The sequence below is a fragment of the Podarcis muralis genome, chromosome 2, assembly GCF_964188315.1.
Source record: "Podarcis muralis chromosome 2, rPodMur119.hap1.1, whole genome shotgun sequence".
Classification (NCBI taxonomy): Eukaryota; Metazoa; Chordata; class Lepidosauria; order Squamata; family Lacertidae; genus Podarcis; species Podarcis muralis.
The window spans coordinates 22,230,749-22,256,053 of NC_135656.1; the positions used below are offsets into that span (position 1 = coordinate 22,230,749).

At 46.9% G+C, this 25,305-nt stretch overlaps 1 protein-coding gene across 1 annotated transcript in view; it reads left to right on the forward strand.

Annotated features, from left to right (window-relative positions):
* The window catches only part of ERBB3 (erb-b2 receptor tyrosine kinase 3), a 93,546-nt gene extending 68,757 nt beyond the window's left edge, over positions 1–24,789 (forward strand). Inside the window, exons 14-28 of the mRNA XM_028712625.2 lie at positions 83–173; positions 1,945–2,099; positions 3,171–3,224; positions 5,697–5,838; positions 6,394–6,513; positions 6,935–7,033; positions 8,424–8,609; positions 10,688–10,843; positions 11,368–11,443; positions 12,988–13,134; positions 13,528–13,625; positions 14,535–14,684; positions 15,463–15,534; positions 16,584–16,851; positions 18,512–24,789. Of these exons, the coding sequence (XP_028568458.2) occupies positions 83–173; positions 1,945–2,099; positions 3,171–3,224; positions 5,697–5,838; positions 6,394–6,513; positions 6,935–7,033; positions 8,424–8,609; positions 10,688–10,843; positions 11,368–11,443; positions 12,988–13,134; positions 13,528–13,625; positions 14,535–14,684; positions 15,463–15,534; positions 16,584–16,851; positions 18,512–19,053 (2,356 nt within the window). The 3' untranslated portion in view covers positions 19,054–24,789. The remainder of the gene's footprint in view (positions 1–82; positions 174–1,944; positions 2,100–3,170; positions 3,225–5,696; positions 5,839–6,393; positions 6,514–6,934; positions 7,034–8,423; positions 8,610–10,687; positions 10,844–11,367; positions 11,444–12,987; positions 13,135–13,527; positions 13,626–14,534; positions 14,685–15,462; positions 15,535–16,583; positions 16,852–18,511) is intronic.
* Positions 24,790–25,305: the final 516 nt, after the last annotated feature.

Below are 25,305 nucleotides of genomic sequence, written 5' to 3' on the forward strand. Positions count from 1 at the left end.
CACTTGCTTCCCTTTTTGCCTTCTCGTTCCACCCTGGCCCCAAGTGTCTAACTCCTCTCCTCTCCTGCTCTGCTCTGCGTAGGGATGTTCGAGAATTTGCACAAGACGGGGCGTGCTTCCCATGTCACCCGCAGTGCCAGAAGATTGAAGGAGGCCTAACCTGCAATGGATCGGTATGGCAATGTCACATAGCTTCTCTGGAGTGGTGGGGAAGGGTTGGTGGGGTGGCAAAGATATGTGTGCCTTTTATATCCAACCTTTGCAGATGATGATGATGATGATGATGATAATGATAATGATGATGATGATACTACTACTACTACTACTACTACTACTACTACTACTAATTTATTTATTTATACCCCGTCCATCTGGCTGGGTTTCTCCAGCCACTCTGGGCGGCTTCCAACAAAATATTAAAATACAATAGTCTATAAAACATTAAAAGCTTCCCTAAACAGGGCTGCCTTCAGATGTCTTCTAAAAGTCTGGTAGTTGTTTTTCTCTTTGACATCTGGTGGGAGGGCGTTCCACAGGGCAGGTGCCACTACCAAGAAGGCCCTCTGCCTGGTTCCCTGTAACTTGGCTTCTCGCAGCAAGGGAACCACCAGAAGGCTCTCGGCACTGCACCTCGGTGTCCGGGCGGAACGATGTGGGTGGAGACGCTCCTTCAGGTACAGTGGGTCAAGGGCGTTTAGGGCTTTAAAGGTGAGCTTCAACACTTTGCATTGTGCTTGGAAACGTACTGGGAGCCAGTGTAGGTCTTTCAAGACTGGTGTTATGTGGTCTTATGTTCGATGCAGCTTGGAACACATAAAATAATGTGAAAGAGTTGCAAGTAAGCTATATGCTTTTCCTAAACAGATCCCGCCTTTCCTGAAAGCCAGGAAACTAGTACTCACATGAATCACTTCTAGGAGGTTATTTCATAGCTCTGGGGACACAGCAACAAAGGCCCTGCTTCTCTCTTAGTGATAATACTTGGAGCAGTGCCTGTGTTCCAATATCTTATCAGGTACTAGGTCTTCTATGAAAAGTAATGGCCTTTGAGGTATAGGTTTCAGGCTGTGGGATCAGGTCCTACTCCAGTACATCTTGCCTGCCTCCTTGTTACATTGCTTTCTTTTTAAGCACTGGGCCAGCTGTACAAGCGTTGCAAGCAATTGTTTGGGGGGTAATGACATACTTTTAGGATCGAGCTTCCACTATAGTATAAAGGGCCGAGGAAAGTGGATGCAGAAAGGCATGCCCACATCCATTTTTTCATAGTATATATTTATAAACTTATTTTCCAAAGCTCAAAACCAGTGAGCGGATCGTAACAAAAACAGACAGCATTGTGAAACAGTAATACACAAAAACACACAAGAAATTACAAAGAAGTATCTGCAGAACAAAACAAATTGAGGCAAATTCCTGCTGGAAAAGAGACGTTTTGCAGTGGCTTCCAAAACCCAACAGAGCTGCAGATTGTTATTCCTCTTCAGGAAGAAGATTCCAAAGTCACGAAGTCCCTGCTTCTGGCTGCCGCTGCCTTTATTTAATGAATGGAGCAGCTTTCAGGGCCAGATGACCCAGATCTCAACCAAATTAAATGCAGGGATGGGTACTCAGGTCTCCCTGCCACTTTGCAAGGCAATATTAGGGCTTACATTTCAGGCCACAGGCTGCAAATTCTTGGGATATTCCTAGTTTTCCTCCTGCTAGTTACGGAAAGTTCAGACCATTCAGACATCTGTGGAGGGAATGCTAGAGATTACTTTTACTGAAAGCTTTATTTACAGTTTCAGAAAGAATAGGGAATGACGCAGGCACTGCTAAGCCCAAGGTCACATTCAGTATGTTCTCCTCAGACGCCAGGGGTTGAACCCGGGTTCTTCTGCATGCAAAGCAGTTGATCTATCACTGAGCTGTCTCCTCAACTCACCTCCTCTTGCTCCTCAGGGTGCTGATGCCTGTATGCATTGTGCTAACTACCAGGATGGGCCGCACTGTGTAGAAAACTGCCCTGCAGGCATCGTAGGGGTAAAGGGGCTCATCTTCAAGTACCCCTATGCCAACAATGAGTGCCGGTCGTGCCATGAGAACTGCACGCAGGGGTAAGTGAGAAATCGGGAGTTTCAGCAATAATACCCAATTTATTTTCATAGTATGTTGCATGCCCCGCAAGACGAATGCCTCGCAAGACGGAAAACCCGCTAGACGAAAGGGTTTTCCGTTTTTGAGTTGCTTCGCAAGACGATTTTCACTATGGGCTTGCTTCGCAAGACGAAACGTCTTGCTAGTCTTGCGATTTTTTTCCCGCTCCCCCCCCCCTTTTTCTAAGCCGCTAAGCCGCTAATAGCCTTTTAGCAGCTAAGCCGCTAAGCCTTTAATAGCCGCTAAGCCGCTAAACCGCTAATAGCGCTAATCCGCTTAGCCGCTAATAGGGTTGCTTCGCAAGACGAAAAAACCGCTAGACGAAGAGAATCGCGGAACGGATTCTTTTCGTCTTGCGAGGCACCACTGTAGCATCATCATAAAGTGCAGCCGAGTGACTTGTGTTTTGAAAAAAAAGTAAATGATCAGGGAAGGGAAAAGATAAGTGAAGAAGAACCAACAGCACCTGTTCTGTAAAAGCACATGTGGACTATTAAAAACAACAACATTGCAGTCAAATGAAATCGTGGGCGGGATTTGAGATAAAAGCAGAGGAAGAAAAACGACAAAATAATTGTAGAGAAATGTTCTGCAATAGATAAAGATATAATGCAGTGGAAAAGGTTTGAGTAAAAACACTGTGGGAAGTCACCTTACGAGACAGTGTATTTGATTTGAAGGTAATTGTGAAAACATTTGAAAAATTTAATAATAAATATCTATATGTATAAGAATGTTAGTGTTGCATCAATATGACACTTTATAAAATCATTGTACAAATTTGAGCCCTGACCAGCTACAGTTTAAATGCCATTGCAGCTAAGGGAGCAAAACGAACACTTTTAAATTATGCCTGTCAGCCTAAATCATAGTTAGTCGTCAACTAGGGGTGAGCAGTATCTTATATAGTCTTCTGTCTACTGCAGGCGGAAACTGGGGTTTGTGGTTTTTACTTTCCTGCTAGAGGCTGTTTCCCTAGATTCTTGGATTCTCTGTCTCCCGGGATAATTATTGGATTTCATTCCTTATAGGTGTGATGGACCACAGCTTGAAGATTGCTTCATGGAGGAACTGCCTGTTCACAGGTACCTATCAGCACCCCTTCACCTAGTGAGGGTGCGGGGATAGCTTTATAAATTGCGCACACACACACACACACACACACACACACCCCAGTGTGCTTACTCTTACAGATTACAAATACCAAGAAGAGATCTTATCGCCATGAAGCTCAATGGCAGAGCAGCATATTTGCATTCAAGTTCCTAGGTTCCATCTTTTACCTACCTTAAAAGGTAGCCACGAGGATGGCTGAAATAATGTGCATGGAGCACTTTGAACCCTTAAAAGTTGTTATATAAAAGCTAAACAATATTGCTATTGTTGTGTTAACATGGACTAAAGCCACTGGAGACCAGATAGTCTTTCTCCCGAGGATTTGCCCCCAGCAACTGGTAGTTAACCTCAACAGCTTCTGTGTACTGCTTAATAGCCATTACCCCACAGCATAGCTTCTAATGTCTAGTTAAGATATTCCTGCTTGAAGCTATCAAACTGCAGGGTTTTTCAAATGGTTTGGCCTTCCCCCCCCCGCAAATTATGTCAAAGGTTTTTAATCAAATTATGTCCCTCCTTGCCCCCACCCCGTCCTTTACTGCCTCCTTCTGATTTCTCAGCTGGGGGGGGGGGGGCACCTGTTTTTTAAGTCGCTTTTCGAAACTGAAACGTGAATCCTCTCCCAAATTCACCCTGTTTCAGACTCCGGTGCTTTAAGGAGCTGCCGTCTTAGGCCTGCCAAGACTTCAGCAGGCCAAGGCAGGGAAACCGGCCAAGATCGCAGCCTCTCTCTCTCGCTTCCATTTGTTGCCCCCTTTTTATGGTCCTTCCACTGAGGAGGCAGGCTCTTGTGTCAACAAAGGGGTCTCAGACACTCAGGCTTGTCAGAAAGAACATAAAAAGAACTCACAGTCTATTGATTGTAGAGGGAGAACTAAAAAAATATATAATTATCTGCCTCACCCAATGGATGCTTGAAAGGGCTATTCCCCTCAACCGTACTCCCACCTTTCTTTTCCCTTCACAATCACACCCCTGCTCTCTCCCACCAATGCCAGTTTGCCTGGAGGCCTTTGTGGGCGGCATGAAAGGAGGGCAGGGCCGCAGCAGGCCTCTGCCTGTCGCTGGAGGGAGTGGATCCTTGCGCTTTGATCTCCTTCCTGCACCCTTTCCCTCCCTTACGAGGCGGAGGAAGCTCCCACCACCACGTGAAAGTTCCTTTTGCTGCCCCTCTTCCAGTGCCCTCTGTGCGAATTGTCCTGTGAATATGGGACACGACGAGGAAAAAGCATTTGAGGGCCGCATCGCAACGCGACAGGGGAACACAAGCCCCTATGATACGGAGCTTTGTTTGGCCAAGGAAAGGACTTGCCTTCCATGGCATTGTAGCTTTAGCGTGCTTGCATGTTCCTTGGGTTTTGTTTGCATTTTGCAACTCGTATTGAGCCTCTGGGACGTGGGGTGGGGTGTGGGGAATAATGAAGATTGGCACGGGGCCAGCTCTGGGATGAAAGGACTGCCAGTTGCAAAAGTCCTGCAGAAGGACAGGTAGAACCACTGCCAATTCCTTCAATGTTGGGGATGTTTAGGACACCAAGAAACACTGAAGAGAATTTACCTCTGGTGGCTTCACCTCTGCTTAATGCGCCAAACACATGGTTCTTGTTGTACTGATGCATCTTGCTGTCACCAGGACTTGCTGTCACCCATCTTTAGTATGCACTGCGTGAAAAATGATTATGAGTATTATTATTCTGCACCATTCAACCAGGTTTTGTACCAAGGGGGTGGGAATTTGGATACTTCTGTGACTTAGAACAACTATGCTTAGTATACATCTCTGTGCATTTTACATTTATTATTCTTAGTGACCCTTATAAGGTTGATCAGATTTATCCCCCTCCCAATCAAGTTAAGCCCATTTCCCTCTATTTACCCATTTATTCTGCCTCTTCTAGCCATCGGAGGGGCAAGGAACTATGGAAAAATTCTCTTCTGGGATTTCCCCCGTCATTCATGCCTTCAAACAACAGTTTTGCAGCCATGAGGGCCAGAAAATATATACAGTCATACCTCAGGTTGAATGTGCTTCGGGATGAGCGCATTCGAGTTGCACTCTGCGGCAACCTGGAAGTAACGGAGTGCGTTACTTCCGGGTTTTGCCGCTTGTGCATGCGCAGACACTCAAAATGACGCCACACGCAGAAGTGGTGAAAAGCGATGTGCACGTGCGCAGACATGCCGTCACTGGTTACGTTTGCTTCTAGATGCGAACAGGGCTCCGGAACGGATCGCGTTTGCATCTAGAGGTACCACTGTAAATAAATATATTTATAAATGTGTGTGTGTGTGTGTGTGTGTGTGTGTGTATGTAAAGGTGGGATTCTCAGATGGCTGAACTTCATGCTTGCTACTAATTCTTGTGCTTTCGCCATGCTTGTGCAGAACTGTGACATGTGCCCAGGCTTCACTATTAATAACGCCTGGCATCTGCATTCCAGGGTAGCTCCGACAGTGATTGCTTTGACGGTTGTGGGCTGCCTCTTTGCCATGTGTTCCTGCATCTTACTCACCTTTCTGTATTGCCGTGGCAAGAAGATTCAGAAGAAGCGAGCCATGCGCAGATACCTGGAGAGAGGAGAGGTGAGACTGTAAACTTGTGTCACCCCACACACCCCGAGACACTTGGGTTTTGGGGCCATTGGTCTGACCCAGCTTTGAACATATGGCAGTAAGTGGGTGAGCTGTTATCCAGGAGTCTGATTGTGGGCTCTTTCCAATGAGGGACACTGGGCATGAAGGAGAAAAAGGGGCAATGAAATAACACTTTATTTGTAGCTTGGCATCTTCTGGAATTAAGAGTGCCTGTTCAATGGGTCTTTTATAGAATTAGAAAATCCTCTTCATTGCTTCTATGAACTCCAGTAGAAAGTAAGGGTTAGCTGAAGTGTTTGAAAGGATTTCACAGATGGGTTTGTTTGGCACCACAGTTGTATCTAGCAGCTGTGCTAGACGTAGCTGCAGACAGACAGCCCCCCGCCCCGCCAAAAAAAGAACAGGAACACATGTTTAAAAAACCAGGAATGCTGCAAAGTCAATTAGGAGCAAAGTGACGGTGAATTGTGATGCCCTTTTCAAACAGGGATTCTTGACGACTATGGATTGAATTATTTGTCTGGGTCTCTTTCTTCTCTGTAGAGTTTGGAGCCCCTGGATCCCAGCGAGAAAGCCAATAAAGTCCTGGCTCGAATCTTCAAGGAGACAGAATTAAAGAAGCTGAAAGTTTTAGGATCCGGAGTGTTTGGGACAGTGCACAAAGTAAGCCCGAGACTTGGGAGGAACAGCTTCTGCTAATTTAAGCAGAGGCAGAGAACAGTGATCTGCCTTTGAAGAGGGGTTCAGAGCTAGAAGATTGCTACAGAGATGGACCTGGGGTGGGACATAGATGGATTAGAGTGCTTGGAGGCAGGCATTATCCGGGGCGGGGGGGGGGTGCTCCAGTATTTTGTGCAGGTCATCTAGACAGAGTGGGAGCGGAACTACCTTTTCCTGCTTCAAGAAAATGAGAACGGAAATGGGGGGGGGGGGTGAGATCCTAATGGTAAATGAAAAATCAGTGTTTGATTCCATCTTGGATGAGAGCCAAGGTCTTGCAAGAGTCCTCAGCAGTTACTAGTTTGTTAATAAATAGATCCTCAGATCAACAATATGGTTTATCTTCTCTGCCCCCCTCCATCAGGGTGTCTGGATTCCAGAAGGAGACTCCATCAAGATCCCTGTCAGCATCAAAGTCATCCAAGACCCAAGTGGCCGGCAGACATTCCATGCTGTCACGGATGTAAGTGCTACAAGGGCATGCAAGGAGGAGATGGGACTGGCCTTCCCGGGTCCCACATCACTTTGAAAAGTTTACTGAGCGTGGCCTTCACTGTTTCATGCTTGTTTTTGTAGTCCCCTTGAGAAGCACACCAGACATAGGGGAAGCGGGCGTTAAATTATATACGCCATAGAAGATCCAGAACTGTATATCCCAATACCTCTCTCTCTTTGCTTAACAGCAGCCATAGGGAGTAATTTGAATTGAGAGCACAGTGCTGTGGGCAGTGTGTGTTTAACCATTCCCCCAGTTCAAATACCTTTCCACAAGTTGCTATTAGCAGCAAAGGATTAAAAGGCAGGTGTGATATGGGTATCCTGGCTCTGTGGCTAGGAATTTTTTGGGGTGTGTGTGGCTGGTAGGGAGGATTATTTAAATTGGGGAAAGCGTGGATGAAAGAGCTGACTCAACTCACCCAGTTTCTGGGTGACCTTTAAGCAGAGTTGGGGTACAATTTGGGTGGCAAATTTGGGCAGCTGATACCTAGATATACGAGCCTCAAAAGTCACTTGCTCTCTAGTGGCGGAGGGAAAGCCCCTTGAAGGTGATGGGCATTGCAATCAGGCCTTTGAGATGATTCCTCTTGGGCAGGGGTCAGCAGACTTTTTCAGCAGGGGGCCGGTCCACTGTCCCTCAGACCTTGTGGGGGGCCAGACTATATTTTGGGTGGGGAAAATGATGCAAGAGCACCACAGGCCTCGGTGGAAGCTTACCTGTGTCATGCGAGCAGCAGGGTTTGGTGGCAGTGGCACAATGAGTGGCATGTGAAAAGGCTCTAGAGAGTGGCTGCTTAAAATGGTGGCTGCATGAGTGCTGCTGCTGGCACCAACAAAGCCCAGCCTCCTTCCTCCTCTAGGCAGGGCAGGGAGACGCCAAGAGGAGGGAGGGAGGAGGCACTGGGGGGAGGGAGAAGGAAAGAATGCGCACGCTGGCGATCCGTGCGGAGATTCCCAGACTGTCCATGGGCCGGATCCAGAAGGCAATTGGGCCGGATCCGGCCCACAGGCCTTAGTTTGCCTACCCATGCTCTTGGGTGATGCCATCCATCTGACCTTGGAATGTGCCTGGCATCTTGCAGGCCTTTCTGCACCACTGCTAGAGGAGGAGGGTGACCAGCTGTGCATGCACAGGCAAGCTAGCTTGCTCATCTTGAGCAGTGAGCTGTCCATGGTGAACCTTGTCCAACTGGTATCACTGTTGGCTCTGCCTACACTTAGCACTACCCTGTAATTTTTCTTGCAGTTCTGCGAGTTCCTTCTCTTTGGGGTGTAACTTGGCATTTTGGTACTTCTGCTCCGATGCCGTGATTTCATTTTTGTGTGTGTTTTGTTTCTGCCTTTACTATGTACAGCACATGATGGCGATAGGTAGCCTGGACCATGCTTACATTGTCCGTCTCCTGGGTATCTGTACTGGCACCCAACTGCAACTGGTCACCCAGTACCTCGACCTCGGCTCACTGCTGGAGTATGTCCGCAAAAACAAAGATGCCATTGGCCCACAGCTGATGCTCAACTGGTGTGTGCAGATTGCCAAGGTATGTATGGGTTTTGCAGAGAAATTTTGGGGTTAAGTAAAGGGCCTTTCCCGGGGCAAATAAGGTTGGGGGTAATCTATCCCAGAATATCGGATTTTTTTTTAGAACCACTTGCATTCAAAATGTTGAGGGAGTATCGCAAGCATGATTGAAGGCAATGGATAGTGTTATAAGACAGCTTAACCACTAGGTGGCACCAGGCTAAGGTGTATCTGGGTGGAGCCATGAGTTTCCTGGTGCTGTTCTGGTTTGTTTAATAGAGGCAACCTTCTGTTTTGTCCAATACAAACGACCAAGTTCTGGTTTAGCTTTCTGATTGCTGCATCCTGTAAGCCAGGGGTAGGGAACCTTAATGGCTCCCTGTATCCCAAGCTTTGTCACTTAGAGTCTGGAACTGGACCAGGACAGCTCCTAAGAAATAAGAATGGCACAGGACAGGGCAGCAGGGGTTTCAGTGGGATGAAAGAACTGCCAGAATTCAGAGGGAGAGGCTGCCTTCCTTCTGTTTTCCGGAGAGAACTTCCAGCAAATACATTCTGAACCTTAAACAGGGACAACATATAAATATAAAACAGAAATGGAGACAAATCAGGCAAGTCCAGTTGCTGGTGTCGTCAGTGGTGTGAGAGGTTGGGATGAAGGATGGAGTGAAACAGAACCAAAAAGCCGGTAAAAGTAAAGGGACCCCTGACCATTAGGTCCAGTCATGACCGACTCGGGTTGTGGCGCTCATCTCGCTTTATTGGCCGAGGGAGCCGGCGTACAGCTTCCGGGTCATGTGGCCAGCATGACTAAGCCGCTTCTGGCGAACCAGAGCAGCGCACGGAAACGCCGTTTACCTTCCCGCCAGAGCAGTACCTATTTATCTACTTGCACTTTGACGTGCTTTTGAACTTCTAGGTTGGCAGGAGCAGGGACCGACCAACGGGAGGTCACCCTGTCACGGGGATTCGAACTGCCGACCTTCTGATCGGCAAGTCCTAGGCTCTGTGGGTTAACCCACAGTGCTACCCGCGTCCCTAAAAAAAAAGCCGGTAGGAGTCAGTGAAACAGGGCAGGAGACAGGGGAGCCAAGGTGGTGCTGAGGTCAGCACAGTGCTGCACACTGCTGCATTTGCACTGTGCTGGACTCCATGCCGCCCCCCCCCCCTGCTCCCAGTAAGTCATAGTAGTGAGTCCATGCCCTGCCCTTCAGATTGCTACCATGAGAAGACTTTGTGGTCACTGAGGATGGTCAGCAGTTGGGATTGTGCACTTGATTGCAAGTGGTGACTGGAGACAGCAGTAAAGCTCCATTATTAGGATAAGCAATTGGCTAGGGTTAGTGTAAATTGTGTAATTAGCACAGTTTTGATCTGCTAATTTAGTTACGCAATACATAATTCTGGCTCGTTGCAGAATGCCAACAAGCACCTAAGGTCTCAGCAGAAGCATGCGGAGTGTTTGCCATACCATCAAAACTAGCCCAAACTAGTGGCTTTCCTGTGATGTTCCGGGAGCCTTGCAGGCCCTTGAAAAGTTATCAGGGAGTTGCTCAGTGAGATTCGTAATACCGGAAAAACTTACCAGAAAAATCAAACTTCCCCTGCCATATGCAAGTGTGTTGAGTGTGTTCTAGATTGCGTGAATTGAGAGAGCAGTGCACCAACGTGCCTCAGCAGGTCTAGCGTGAACACAGGGCATGCCCCTTGAACAAGTTCCAGAGTTTTCTATCATGTGCTGGAATTCCATCTCAGATATTCTGGGGGTTGGTTCCTCAGCAGATGAGTCAGTGTGGAAATGCCACTACTCAGCAGAAATCCACAAAATGTAATTTAACTTAACTTCTAGATCCTTACCTTTCTGCCCAACACATCTTCTTGCTCCACCACTGTCAATGGTCTTTAGAAACACAGGATATGCATCAATTTCAGGGCTTGCTGCCTCCTCCTTTTGTGTGAAATACTTGATTTTAATTATGGTGGGAAGGGCCCAAATATATAGGTTGGGCCTGGGTAGACTATAGCTCCTGTGAATCAGGTGTTCAAACCCAAAACAAATCCAGGCACATTCATCTGTTTCTCCTTCCTTATGTTAAGGGCATGTATTACCTGGAGGAACACCGCATGGTCCATCGCAACCTTGCCGCTCGCAACGTTTTGGTAAAATCCCCTAGCCAGGTACAGGTGGCAGATTTTGGCATTGCCGACTTGCTGTATCCAGATGACAAGAAATACTTCTACAATGAGATCAAGGTTGGTATCTATTAGACTAGAGTGAGATACAGTGCAGGCAGCAGAGAGGATGATTCTTGTAACTTTATCATTTCTAAATTGGAGAGTGAGTGTGTGTGTGTGTGTGTGTGTGTGTGAGAGAGAGAGAGAGAGAGAGAGAGAGAGAGAGAGAGAGAGAGAGAGAGAGAGAGAGAGATTCAATTTCTGCATTTGAGCCTCCGTCATGTTCTGAATGACAACCGCCAGACTATGGAGTGAGGAACTGCATACCCCATGTAGCCCAACAGAACTAGTAAATTCAAGAAAGAAAATTATTACAGAAGAAACTGCTTGAATACATGAAAAGGTTTCAGAAGAGGAGGGAAACAAGGTGAAAAATGAGATTTTCAAAATGAGTTTTGATAGGTAATTAGGAGTGAAAATTCAGTTTTAGAAACTCACAGGAAATGAATCCAGTTGCATTCAGATTGGAAAGCAATCTTACAAATGTGGTGTGCATGTTTAGCTTAATTATAATTTATGACATTCTGCCTTACATTTTTCAGACACCGATAAAATGGATGGCTTTGGAGAGCATACATTTTGGAAAATATACACATCAAAGTGACGTGTGGAGTTACGGTAGGTATATCAGACCAGCTGATTCCTACTGTGGTTGCCTTCAGGAAATCTGTCACAATAGCAAGTCTCTGGAAATCAAGAAAACAGTTCAAGTGCAAACTATCTGACTCTTAGGTTATGTGCAGTTCCCAACCAAGGTTGAAAAGTGATCCGCTGAGGTGATCACTGGAGCCTTCGAGCTTGTTCACAAGCCTCCCTAAGTGTGCCACCACAGCATGAAGTTCCAAGAGACTTTCTCCTCTAGGTTAGCCATTGTTGCCAATGAAAGGCACGCCTAGTTCAATTTGACTGTTGGGCCAAATATTTATGAAACATTGCCCTCTGGTGCCCTTTTCTTCGCCTGTACTTATGCTTCAAGGCGTTTCACTGCCTCCTATTGGGAGAGGCTGGAACCCACATTTGAGTCTTCTAATGCCCACTATGCTGGGACTTGCACAGTGAGGGCATCTCGGCGCAATTCCTGCCTTGTTTGCCATAGTTGACACATTGGCCCATTCCCTTGCACTGGGCTTTTGTCCACTATATCCCTGGGTCTGTAACAGCCACCTGTACCACATCTACTGGGAGGAATTCAGCAGAGTGCTATGCAGATTGCTCTGTCAGTGCAAGCATTTCTGTTTCTCCAATGGAACGATCTACCCTCTCCCAGTCCACACACACGCCTCCCAGTGTGCTGTTCTGTAGGTTCTCCCAACACACACACTCCTCAGCCAGTATGGGTGGTGTGTGTGTGTGTGTGTGTGTGTGTGTGTGGTGGAGGGAAAGCCCTGTTGTGTTAGCGGAAGCCCTGTTGCACCGATTTATGCTGGCAGGGACAGTTACCGTATTTTTCGCTCTATAGGACGCACTTTCCCCTCCAAAAATTAAGGGGAAATGTGTGTGCGTCCTATGGAGCAAATGCAGGCTCCTTGGCTTCAGCGATAGCAATGCAAAGCCTCCGAAACACAGAGGGAGCTCTCCCTCCGTGCTCCGGAGGCTTTGCGTTGCTTTTGCTGAAGCCTGGAGAACGAGAGGGGTCGGTGCCTGGAGAGCGAGAGGGGTCGATAGCCACCTGAAGCTCCCGCTGCGATCTGGAGGCTTTGGGTTCCTTTTGCTGAAAACGGGAGAGCAAGACTCTCCTGGCTTCAGTGAAAGGAACCCGAAGCCTCCGGAGCGCAGCGGGAACTCGCGCTGCGCTCCGAAGGCTTCAGGGATAGCCGCCTGAAGCCTCTGGAGCGCAGCGGGAGATCCCACTGTGCTCTGGAGGCTTCGGGTTCTTTTTGCTGAAGCCAGGAGAGCAAGACTCTCCTGGCTTCAGCAGAGAGGGAGAGCTGCGCAGCGCCCCTTCATCAAGGCGGGAGGAGAAATGGAAGGGGCTCTGTTTCTCCTGCCGCTTCGCGGAAGGGGCGCTGAGCAGAGAGGGGGGGTTCTTGTTCTCCCCCTCTAAAACAAAGTGCGTCCTATGGTCGGGTGCATCCTATAGAGCGAAAAATATGGTAGTTGAATCTGGCCCACTGCATTCTGTTCATGTTCATGAGCGTTTTCTGTCCCTTCACCTGCTCCAGGAGTGACATTGTGGGAGATGATGACCTTTGGAAATGAGCCTTATGGCGGAATCCACCTTTCAGAAGTACCTGACCTGTTGGAGAAAGGGGAGCGCCTCTCGCAGCCCCAGATCTGCACCATTGATGTCTACATGGTGATGGTAAAATGTACGTGACCAGAGTAACACTTTCCCCTCTCCTGGGGAGAAATGTCACTCAGTAGTTCCTTGGATGCACTTTGACCACTAGATTATGGCACTGGCTAGGGGCTCAACCACACTTCCACTTGTTCCGTGCCTTGAAAGCACGGGTCTGAGTGGTTTTCCACTTGTCCTTGGGAAAACCCACTTTTTAGTGCTGAATCAATGTCAATCCATGGAAAACCCAACTGATGTTTTCCCCTGATTCAATGGTAAAGATTGGGTTTTCCTGGAGGAAAACAGCAGGACAAGTGGAAGCCCTAAGCCAGAATCCACAGGCTGATGGTCTTGCCCTGGCCACAGAAGCTGTCATGGCTGGTATCTGCCTGAACGATGCTCACAATCTTCTCTAACCCCACAGGCTGGATGATTGACGAGAACATCCGCCCCACCTTCAAAGAGCTAGCCAATGAGTTCACACGTATGGCTCGTGACCCTCCTCGCTACCTGGTGATTAAGGTTAGTCCTGGCTTGCTCCCAATGTCCTTCCTATTGTCTAGTCTACAAATCAAACCACGGGGAACTTGTGGCCCTCCGTATATTGTTGGGCTCCAGCTCTCACCAACCCCCACACCCAGCATGGCCAGTAGCTAAGAGATGATGAGAGCTGCAATCCAGCAACATCGGGTCACAGGTTTCCCCACACCCTGCTGTAGAGACTCTGCAGGCGATAAGCACTCAGTGAGTCTGGCTGTTTTTAAAAATGTTCCATCGATACCATGAGTCCTAGATGTGCTGCTCTCCATCAGTCCTGCACAGTTAGTTACACTTGCTAGGTCCTGCTCATGTTTCATCTTGTTAATTTCTGAACAAAATAAAAATTTAAAAAACCCAGTCTGCCTTTTAAAAAAAAGGATTTTCTGCCTTAAATTTGTTGTCAGCTTCAGAGCATTAGTTGTTTTCATTTAGAAAAAATATGAAGTTGTTTGAAAATGTGAAAACCTCCCCATGTTGTTGCTGAGCTGCCTACCCGAGCCACTTTTCAACGCAACAGCTTCTACGCCAGAGCATGTGATTTTGGATATTATGAGACATATGTCAGCAAGGATTACTTTTCTGGATTTATAGGCAGTTTGGAGGAAGGGGGGAGGAGGCCTCTGTGCATGTGGCAGACGGCTCTTCTCTCGCCCTAGCCAGGCTTCGTGCATCTAGGCCTGTAAGGTTGGGCTTCCAGGAAGCCTGAGGCTGGGTGCCTCTCCTTTTATAAACCCAGATGCTGCTCAAAGAATCTTCATAGACCAGGATGTTCTGCTCTCATTTAGACGCTCCCAGGGGAGCTTAAGTGCCGGTGCTCAGCAGCCATTGGTAGGGCATGGAAAGATGTCCGTAAGTGTTACGAGGGTAATACCTTTTCCTTCTTCCCCTCAGAGAGAGAGTGGGCCACTTCCCCAAGTTGAGCCACCCACACTCACTGAAAAGGAGCTAGACGAGATGGAGACACTGGAAGTGGAGACAGAGTTGGAGGAGGAGGAGCTTAATAACCTTTTTGCGTCCAGGCAGTGGATTGACTCCATGCGGGTAAGAGACCTTCCCTTCCCCTTACCCACTTGATTGTTCATGGGGGAGAGACTCCAACCTCCTCAAACAATTAAGAAATCCTCCTGAACCTTGCCTATGATGCCTTATAAAATAATAGTTGCTGTTGTTGTTGTTTGTTGTTATTAATTGAATTTATATACCGCCCCATACCCGGGAGTTTCAGGGCGGTTCACAGAATAAAATCAAGATATAAAACTACAAAAGACCTAATAAAAATAAAAACAACAACCCAATAAAAAGAGGTAAAGGTATAGGACCCCTGACAGTTAAGTCTAGTCACAGACGACTCGGGGGTTGCGGTGCTCATCTCGTTTTACTGGCCGAGGGAGCCAACATTTGTCTGCAGACAGTTTTTCCAGGTCATGTGGCCAGCATGACTAAGCAGCTTCTGGCACAACAGAACACCGAAACCAGAGCAGCACACGGAAATGCCGTTTACCTTCCCGCCAGAGCGGTACCTGTTTATCTATTTGCACTGGTGTGCAAAGGGCATAGTATCCCTATCCTTCAAAGCAATAAGGGGAAATGGGAGGAAGGGGGCAGATGGTAAAACCATACTGGAAATTGAAGAACTAACGTGCTTTTTATGTTTTAATATGTTTTAATTCTTGCCCTATTTTGCTGTGTCAACTGCTTTGAGAACTTTTTGCTGAACAAATATTCTAAACAGACTGAATTAATAAATCTAATTCTGGCCCTGCCCTAGCTCATTGCTATATACTCTTTTTTTGTTTTTGTTTTTAAAAACAACATCCAGAGCCCAAATCTTCTGAATCCTTCTGCTGGATACATCCCCATGAATCAGAGCAGCCTCAGTGGAAATCGCCAGGTATTTGATTTTTATCCAAATCTGTATAGGAATCAGAGCTGGTGTACAGAAGGAGGGGTTGGATGTCCGGTGAGAAGAGCATCAGATACGGGGGGGGGGGGGGCAGTGTAATTTGTGTGTTTGTTTAGAGGCTGTTAACTTCGGTAGAGTAGAAGGGTTGAGTGCCAGAGCATGTGCTTTGCACAATTTGATCCCTGGCAACTCCTATCAGACAGCATTGCTGGAACAGGCCTCTGCCAGAGACTTTGCTGCGCTCATGCCAATCGGCCCTAGAGCAGGCCCGCCGGCACAGCTTGAGACCCACCAAATCAAATGCGGCCTGCCAGCCATGTTATTGCGGCTTGCCGAGCTCTTGACAACTTTTCTGTTTTGCAGAGCCTTGGCAGGCAACAAAACTGGGAAGGTTATTGAGTCCCTGGTGCACTGCCAGGCATGGCCATTGGGTCGCAAGTTGTGTTGGCATGCAATAGACAGTGACCAAATGACTATCGTTCCAGCTCCTCTTTGGTCAGACTGCAACTCTGCTTAGCTGAGAGTAGCCCTCACTGAATTCAACAGGACTTACTTCTGAGTAGCCAGACTCTGGAGAGTTTAGTTGAATGTTTTATAGGCTCCCATGGGTGAGCAATTTGTGTTTCCAGTAAAGGTAAAGGTAAAGGGACCCCTGACCATTAGGTCCAGTCGGCGCTCATCTTGCTTAGTTGGCTGAGGGAGCCAGTGTACAGCTTCCGGGTCATGTGGCCAGCATGACTAAGCCGCTACTGGCAAACCAGAGCAGCGCATGGAAACGCCGTTTACCTTCCCGCTGGAGTGGTACCTATTTATCTACTTGCACTTTGACGTGCTTTCAAACTGCTAGGTTGGCAGGAGCAGGGACCGAGCAATGGGATTCAAACCGCTGACCTCCTGATCGGCAAGTCCTAGGCTCTGTGGTTTAGATCACAGCGCCACCCGTGTCCTGTGTTTCCAATAGGCAGGGGGAAATAGGAGCCTGTGTGGTCTCATCAGACCACTAATCATATGCTCATTTCTAATTCTTTGCAACCCAGAGCGCTGGACTGGGCTCCCGGCAGACCTTGCGGATAAGGCAGGAGTCGATGGGACGCACGGTGTCGGAGTCCTCAGAGGGACGGGGCACAACCTCTGAATACGACCTCACTGAGGACCTGTCGTTGTCCGGGAGCCTGTGCCGCAGCCTGCGATCTCGGGGAGACAGCGCCTACCTGTCTCAGCGAGAGAGCTTGATGCTCCCAATGGGGAGTGCCGATGGAGAGGAAGATGCCAATGGCTACGTCATGCCAGATCAAAACGGCAGAGGTAAGTACAGCATCACAGAGGGGGTCTGTAGGGTACTGAGATGCAGCCCACAGTCTCTTAGATGGACTGGAGTGGACCGCACCAATACCAAGGTGGAAAGGGTGGGGTAGAAACGAATGGGACCTGCAGGGGCAGCTCATTGGTTCTGGCTTTCTCTGGGCCATGGCCTTCTCCAACATTGGGTCTTCTTGGTGAGCAGCTTGCCTGTTCTTTATCAAGCGGGTAGTGCAATTCTGCTGCCCGGGAGGGGATTAGGTTGCACCAGAAGTTTACCTCTGACTGGCTCCACTCAGTTCTTCTGCGCTTCACTGGTTCGAGGCTTTAGCTGCCAAGGAGGTTCCCATTGGCAGCAGCTAAGCAAGACATTTCAAGAGGAGGGAGGAGATGGAACTGGCCTAGCCAAGGATCTGGTCTAGCTACTGGCAGTGGACCCAAGGATGGACATGGACCTGGTGTAGGGGGGAAAAGCAGCAGTTATGATGTGCCCGGCCAAGAGTTAGGATTACAGCCTGAGATATCTGATGACTTGGAACTGAATCCAGCTCAACTAGGTAGAATGAAGGGGAGCTTGGAAGGCCCAGGGGAAGGTGTATTGGCATCTCTGTTGGTGTCAGGGCAGCCCCAAGCAAAGGACTCTTTGTGGAGCTGGCTAGGGAGTAGGAAGGGGCTCAGTGAAAAGCTCTCTAGGGTGGGGCGGGTAGGTCAAGGGGCCAAGCTGCATCAACCTCTGCTTCCACTCACGGAGGCCATTCCCCTCTGACTTCCAAGGACAGATTTGATTAGATTGGGCCCAATAACTCTTAGAAGTTGTGGGCCAAGTAGCAAAGTAAAAATGCTACCCGCCCAGACTGTTTTTAACCTGATTATGTCTATTGCTCATGGAATCAAAGGAGCATCAAATCAGAGGTTAAGTGGCCTGCTCTTTCTTTGTCCTCACGTCTAGCCTCTCCTCCCACCATAAGAGTTTGAAACATACAGTACTTGAGCAAAGGAAGCTGACATTTGACTCTAATAAATATAGCAAAAGCAGCTTGAGGGCCACATTGGATGCAAGGGCCAGAGCTCGCCCCTCCTTGCTTTCTGAAAAAGGGAAGTGGGATCATTGAATCTAGCAGTGAAAAATGGTTCTTGCAAACAATTACTTGGGGGTTGTTTTCCTCCATGCTGCTTGCCGCCACTGCCATTTACCCTCCCTCCTGCTATGGGGTTGTTATCCCCAGTGCCTGGGATTGGGAATGGCAACAGAATAGAGCCACGGACAGCTTCCATGGTGTTGTCCCGAGTTAAACAAGGCAGTGCTGTGGAGGCTGCACACAGAACTGCCTTTGTCTGCCTTCTAGCCTTAGAACAAATGGGGTTTTTTAATACTAGAATGGAGAATGAGCTAACTGTGCATGTGCAGCTTTCATAATGCTGCCTCCCCCTGCAGCGCTATAAAAGTAGCACACGCTGTTCCATCCCTGTTCTGGCCCAAGAGCCACTAGTTCTAAGCAGGAATGAGAGAGCCAACCTCCACATTCTGCTGTGGCAGATGAAGATATGACTCTATCCTAGCCTCAGTGGGGAATTTTACCTGGTTACCTGGAAAATAACTGTTAGTCGCCCCAGGCGAGTGCAAAATTACAAGGCTGTAAGAACCTCTGTGTTCTCTCCTGTGCAGAGCGTGCTGCTTGTATTGCTGCCTCCTTGGTCCGTGGCTCAATCCCGGTGTACGAAGTGGATGAAGAGTACGAGTACATGAACCGGAGAGCTCCACAGGCTCCAAAGGCCCGGCCAGCCTCTCTGGAGGAGCTTGGCTATGAGTACATGGATCTGGGCTCTGAGCTGAGCACATCTTTGGGCAGTGTGCCAAGCTCCCAGCTCACCACGCCTTGCCGGGATGAGGACGAGGACGAGGAAGACTATGAGTACATGAACAAACAGCCCAAGCTCAGCAAGTCCCTGAGCAGCATCCGCAGTTCCCGGGGGGACTATACGGATATGGACTCCGGCATCACACAGGGCTCCCCAGACGAACAGGGCTACGAGGAAATGGATGCTGTCTTGCCCCCAGTGCAGTGCCCTGGCTGCCAGAGTCCGCCCTGCCCCAAGAACGGATTTGTGAAGCCCCTACGTACTTTGGAAGCCTCAGACTGTGCTTTCGACAACCCAGATTACTGGCACAGCCGGTTGTTCAGTCAGGCGGATGTTCAGAGGACTTAGCGAGCGTTGGACTGGTGGTTTCATTCGTCCTTTTGCTGGGGAGTAAAAACCCGAGCCCTTACTCTTTATCGCTGCCAACACCATTGTTGTGATGGTGGGCTGAAAAAAGGGAAAACACCCATTAAGCCTCTGTGACGTTGACCCTATAATGGGCAAGTGTATCGAGACCAACCGGCGCTGGGCTTCTCAAGGGTTGGATGGCAGCTCCCCCCGCCTTGCACTGTGTTTTGACCGATTACAAGTCAGGTCTCTTCTGTTCAAATGCTCTGGACTTAAGAGGGCAAACGGAACCCTCTGATCGGGCACAACCAAAACTCTGGGAACCATTCCCGTGCAAAGAGAGAGGGCTTATTCTGCGATAAGAGGACAGATAAGTGTAGGAAGCGACTGCTTCTGTGGACACGAAGGTGTCTGCGCTCAGGTGGATATGACACACTCTCTTCAGGAAGCAGCTCTGTTCTAGAAAGCCGGGTAGAGTCTTCTGGGCTGACCCACCAAAGTGCTGAGTGCCCTACTGTACAGGGTCCTCAGCAACAGCTGAAGTCTTTGGGGTGCCTGTTTCGGCCTTCGTCAAGACAACCCTCTGCCCACCAATAGCAGGGGGGCGTTAAGTATGAGGCATGCGTGCTGAGCCTTGTAGGAGGCTGCAAAGACTGCAGGGAAGGCCTTCTCAAGGAAGAAGTCTTGCTTATGTGTCTTCCCAACAATATATGCAATAAGGGTGGATATGAAGGAAAATGGTGCTCCCCCCCTCCATGAGCCTGACAACTTCATTTAGGAAGACAGTGTACCCAAGTGTGGGTCTGAGATAAAGACTTGTGGGCTGCAATCCTACCTCTCAGTAAGACTTAAGGTGTAGAAAATGTGTGTTAGAACCCAGAGCTGCTGGGTTTTGTTTTCAGCTCTGTCACTGGTTTTTCAGCCTTCCGTTAGCAACCCTTCTTGTGCCTTATCAGTTCCCATATCAGGATGGGAGACCCTTGAGGAGGGAGGAGTGGAAAGGGAACAAACATGCTAGAGACTTCCACCTCTAGCATTTAGATGCTCATTACTGCAGGCCGACCTAAATTTTCTCCAGCCCGTGGAAGATCTAGTATGGATCTTGAGCATCCCAGAATGAAAAGCAGGAGAGAGCAATGGAATGGAATGCAGCAGAGCGGCCTTTTGAAAGGCAGCCTTCTCCGCAGTCCCTCCCTCGGTTAAAGGGATTATGGGATGCTTCTCGGGATAGGTGCCAGGCAGACTTGCAAGCTACTCCTGCTGAACTTTCCTCTTCTACACAACTGTGGAAGGTACAGGGTCCCTGCCCTCTTCTCCCTCTGGCCACCCTAGGGCTCAGTAAAAAGGACAGCAGCAGCAACTCACAATGCAATCCTACACGTCTACTCAGAGGTAAGCCCCACTGAGTTCAATGGGGCTTATGTCCAAGTAAGTGGGTATAGGATTACAGGCTGAAATCCGTGACAAGACCACAGAGATGAGTTTTAGTGCTGAAGCTCAGGAGTGCTGTGCGAAAGGCTGAAAAGTTGCACTATGAGCCTTAATGATGTTACTCTTTAACTCTTTTGAACCAGGCTCACTTACATTAGAGTATTATTTGGGAACAAACTTCTCTCTTCCATCACCCCACCCTACCCTGAGGGCCAGTCGTATTGTGCACAACCTTGACTTTGTTCCCACAAGTTTTAGATTGCGTCATATAAAGGGATATTTACAAAAAAAAAAAAAAAAAAGGGAACATCAAACCTGATGAAGAAAAAAAGTTTGCGAGGGAAGCTCTGCAATTGATCTCAATGCATTGTCTGAGTCCTGTAAGGTTCCTAAACTGTAGTTTCAACAGCAGATTCCTCCTTTATGTAGTTGGCCTGCATTCTGGATAGGCTCCTAAATTGCATCACAGAGCACTTTTTGGGTGACAAAAATTATCCAGAAGGTTCTGAGGCCTCCTGCTTGGCCTCCAGGCTTTTCATATGAATTGCAAATATGTGACTGAACTTTTGTTTGTTTTTTTATTGTAATGCATATTTTGTATTGTATATGTAATCAATGCGCTGATGAATTCCATTGCAAAAAGAAAGGTTTGTATGGAATGTAGCAACCTTTCCATCCTCCTTTAATCTTATTTGGTCCGAACAAATGAGAATGTGTGACAGATGAGAGCAAATTCCACACTCTGCCTACATAAGACCAGTACCACGCATTTCCATGTTTTCCTCAAACTTAAAAAGCCTAGAAGATTGCTGTGCATTTAAACTGAACGCTGAGATTGACTGACTGGATTCTGAGGGAGCAATCTGATTCTGACTTGCAAGTTCTTAGACTTTGTGCTTACAAGGTACTCTATCCCCTGAGAGTTGCTTCTCTCCTCATTGTGGGAAACATCAGGAACCGATTGAACAAATTTAAGTCTCTGTCTGGGTTATAATTCTACAGGGTGTGGTGATATCTTTAGAGCTGACTAGCAGCCAAATATACATGGGTCCTGCCAACAGCACTGGTACCTGAGCAGAGTGACATCCCAACCAGAGATTGTACAGTATTGGTTAATACCAGAGAAGGGCACTAGATATGCTATTTGACTGCCCTCTGCAGGAAAGAAAAATCTTGCTATTTAACATGCTTACCATAGGGACAAATTCACTGAAATGAAATCTTTCTCAAGAGAAGTTGTTGTTGCCTTTCAACATAAATATATGTTGATAGATAAGTTTAAAGAGCTGGAGCATTTTTAATGCAGTAGTAAATAAACCTTGTGTACTCTGCAATCCTGGCAGTAACATTGAAGGGAACTTACTTCTGAGTAAAGACGCCTAGGATTGTGGTGTAAAGTTCTAAAACCAGAGTCACACCAGAATCCTGTAATACAATGGAAGGTCTCTTGGTTTAATTCTAGAACCAAGAAACTTCATCCAGTGCAACTCAAGACTAGAAACCTGCTACTCAGTAGAATCCTTTGTTGTGGTAGGGCTTAATTTTAACATAACCCATCCCGCCTTGCAGCAGCGACAACAAAATGCTAGCAATTTATTCTGAAACAACACCTTGGAACAAAACTGAAGTTAGTTTGGCTGGAGTTCTGCAGCAGAGCTTGATTGTTAATAGTAGCAGTGAAACCAGTTTTGGATTAAATTTCAGACAGATCTGTATCTGTTTAGATTTGGACATCTGAAAATACAAAGATACAAAGTTCAGTGCTGCCTTGATGCTTAAGCCACCACAATATTTGTGCAAGGTGTTTATAAAAATGTTGGTGAGAACCATGGGCTTATTCCAGAGAAAGTTAAATGTGCTGGAACGCAACAGCTGGACTTTGGCAAGCTTAATAATACTTTGGTTTTGCATATTGAGTCTCAGAACATTGCAATTCATATTTTTTTGCTCCCGAACAGTCCTGGTAAGGGCTACCAAGTGGCCAGTGAAAAAATGGGCTGGCCTGCTCCTGTGCATTTTAATTGAAGTTCATATGCCACATGAAGTTTTTCGTGGCATAGAGATAAACATCATCATTTGTTAATTAATGCAAATCAAACTACTTTTTAACAGGTCCAGTTTAAAGCCTGGTAACTGTTCAGCAGCTTCAGACTTGAGAGGTCTCTTGGACCTGGTAAGAGTCATGTGGAAGGGACTAATTCATCAGCTTCTGCCTTCATGACATGTATGTGCAAGGAACAGCCACGCTTTGTCAAACTTCTCTATTCTGTGCTCCATCCTGTGCATTGTTCTTTGAAATAATGGGCCTTATTTAATAATAAAACATGCATAAGACTGCAGACTTAGAAGTACGAGAGCCTCATGGGAGCTGGGCCTCCTGGGTACGCTTGCTAAAAAGCAGGTACAGAATGATGTGACGAGAACAAAGGGGACACATTTCCCTTTCCATCTCCATGTTTTGAATGTGGAAGAGACATGTTTTGTTCTAATGGGCTCAACCCTGAGAAAGGTTTGAACCGTAGTCAAACAGAGGAGGTGGAAAAACCAGAGTTAAAGCACAACAAACTCTGTGGACAAGGTTATAAGATGGAGGTTTCAGCTCCATTATTTACCTCAATTTTTGTTGCTCTTCTCATTAGTGAGACGTCTGTGATATGAATTGGTTGAGGATAACAGCCAAACTAAGGAACACTGGGACAATTAAACTAACAAACGCCAATTGTTACACACGATGAAGCACAAGAAACAAAAAGCATTGACTCAACCCCATTGGACTGACGTAGCTTGAGTGTTTTTTGTTTGCGTCTTTGTATTTGTAGAGTAAAAGTGTCACATTTTATTTTTTTTTGCCCCCAAATCTTGATGTGTATATTGTCTGTCATAAATGTCATGTTGGGTTGTTTTGGTTTTATGCCATGCTTTGAAACTGGTGACATGAAGGTTTTCCCCCCTCTCTAAAAAAAAAACACCACCACCAAAAACTGGAAGGAATTCAGATGTTTACACACTTTAAATTGCTTTCTGCAATGCCCCAGCTATCATTTAACAAGCCGTAATAGCAGTGTTTTAAAAAAACAAACAAATCGAGACACCGCTATTGTCATTAGCTAGGCCACCCGAGAACTCCTGTTCCCAAGATGTAAGCAAATTGGAAGGAAGGTGATGGGCCTTGATCACGGTCATAAGGAGAGATGTCTCAGATGGGTTTATTTGATACTGCTTTCTGTGCCCAAATCGAATGTTTACTAAGAAACCTGAATCTAGCCGGCAACAGATGCTCATGGAAACGGCATAAGGTTTCCACATTTTTTCCTGGCCCCATTCCTGTCTCTTTAGCAGCAGCTTCAGACACTGAAAGTGAGTAGAAGCAGCATTTTCTGCCATGGAGAAATAAGCCTTATCTGAGTTAAATAAGACTTCCTAGCAGGAAGGGATAGAATGGCAGCCAAAGTGATATAGAAAAGATGCTTAGTTTGTGTACATCAGGCTGCTGTCAAAGCCACAGGAGCAAGGCCATTAAAAAAAAAAAATCAAATCTGGCAAACCTAAGTGTTAGAAAATTATATAATAAGATACTCTGGCATCAGTTGTAACATAAACCTTCCTCGGGCCAATTTTTTTTCATTAAAAAAAACACACCTTAGCTTGCTAATATACAGAGTAAAGTTGGCTCCATAACAAACCTTTTTTAGTTATTTCAGACGTAACCTGTCTGGAGGCAGTGCTTTCAGCGCTTTCATTTTTTTGGTAAAGCTCAGTGTGGTTTCCTGTCAGAGCAGAAGCAATTTTTTAATTTAATTTTATTTACTTTAATGCCTGACACACTCAGTCCACGCTGAAGTTCTCTCTGAAGGCCAACAGCTTCACAACATTGGTTTTATTTCCTCAGAGAATACTGAGAATTGTCATTTGGTGCTGATTATAATTGTAGTTTTGGTGCTGGTTATAATTTAAAGTGCTTCCCTGCCAAACTACAATTCCCAAGGTCTTTCTCAAGTGAAGAGAGGAATAATGGTTAAACTAGTTTGTGGATAGACTCTTCATCATCTTATCTACTGAATGTGGACGTCGTTGAGCTTTTTTGAAGGAAGTTCCTCATAAGCTTTGTGGCAACAGGTACAGGTATGTTTTTAGGGCTAGAGTTCAGACCTCTTTTCCTTGCAGAGCAAGTGTTGAATATGAATTACCTTCTAAGCTAGAATGACCCAGTTCTTGCTGACAGAGGCTCTATCTGTTACTGAAGACCTCAAAAAAATAAAAGTTTGTGTGTGCTTGAATACTAAATAAAAAAATGTGACATTATAAGTGCATTTTTAATGTCTGACTACAATGATGGATAAAAATCAGTAGTGCAAAAGTCCCTAAAGTTTTGCCCCTGTGGACACATTTGGAATTTTGGCAGGAGCCACCACAAAATGGCTGCTGTTGGGAATCCAACCATTCACAAAATGGCAGCTGTGGGGCATGGCCAGCCACAAATTTTTAAACAGAAACACCATACATATAATAAGGGGGAGTGTGTCCCCTCATACCCTGCTGCTTTTAGGTTTCTCAAGGTATTGGGCTAGCCACTGCTGCAAACAATGTGCTGAATTCGCTGGGGACAAGTTAGTTGTCTAAGAACAGAAACTTAGGCACAGACTCAACTGTGTGCTATCAAACCACATCAGTGCCAGATCTGCACATTTTTGCCCCAGGTTTGTGTGAGCACCTCCTTCCCTCTGCTGCCAACAAGAGAAGGAAAGCCTGTACAGGCATCCTTCTCTTGACAGAGATGGAGGAGTCCTCCAAATCAATAGGAGCACCAGAAACAAGTCAAGG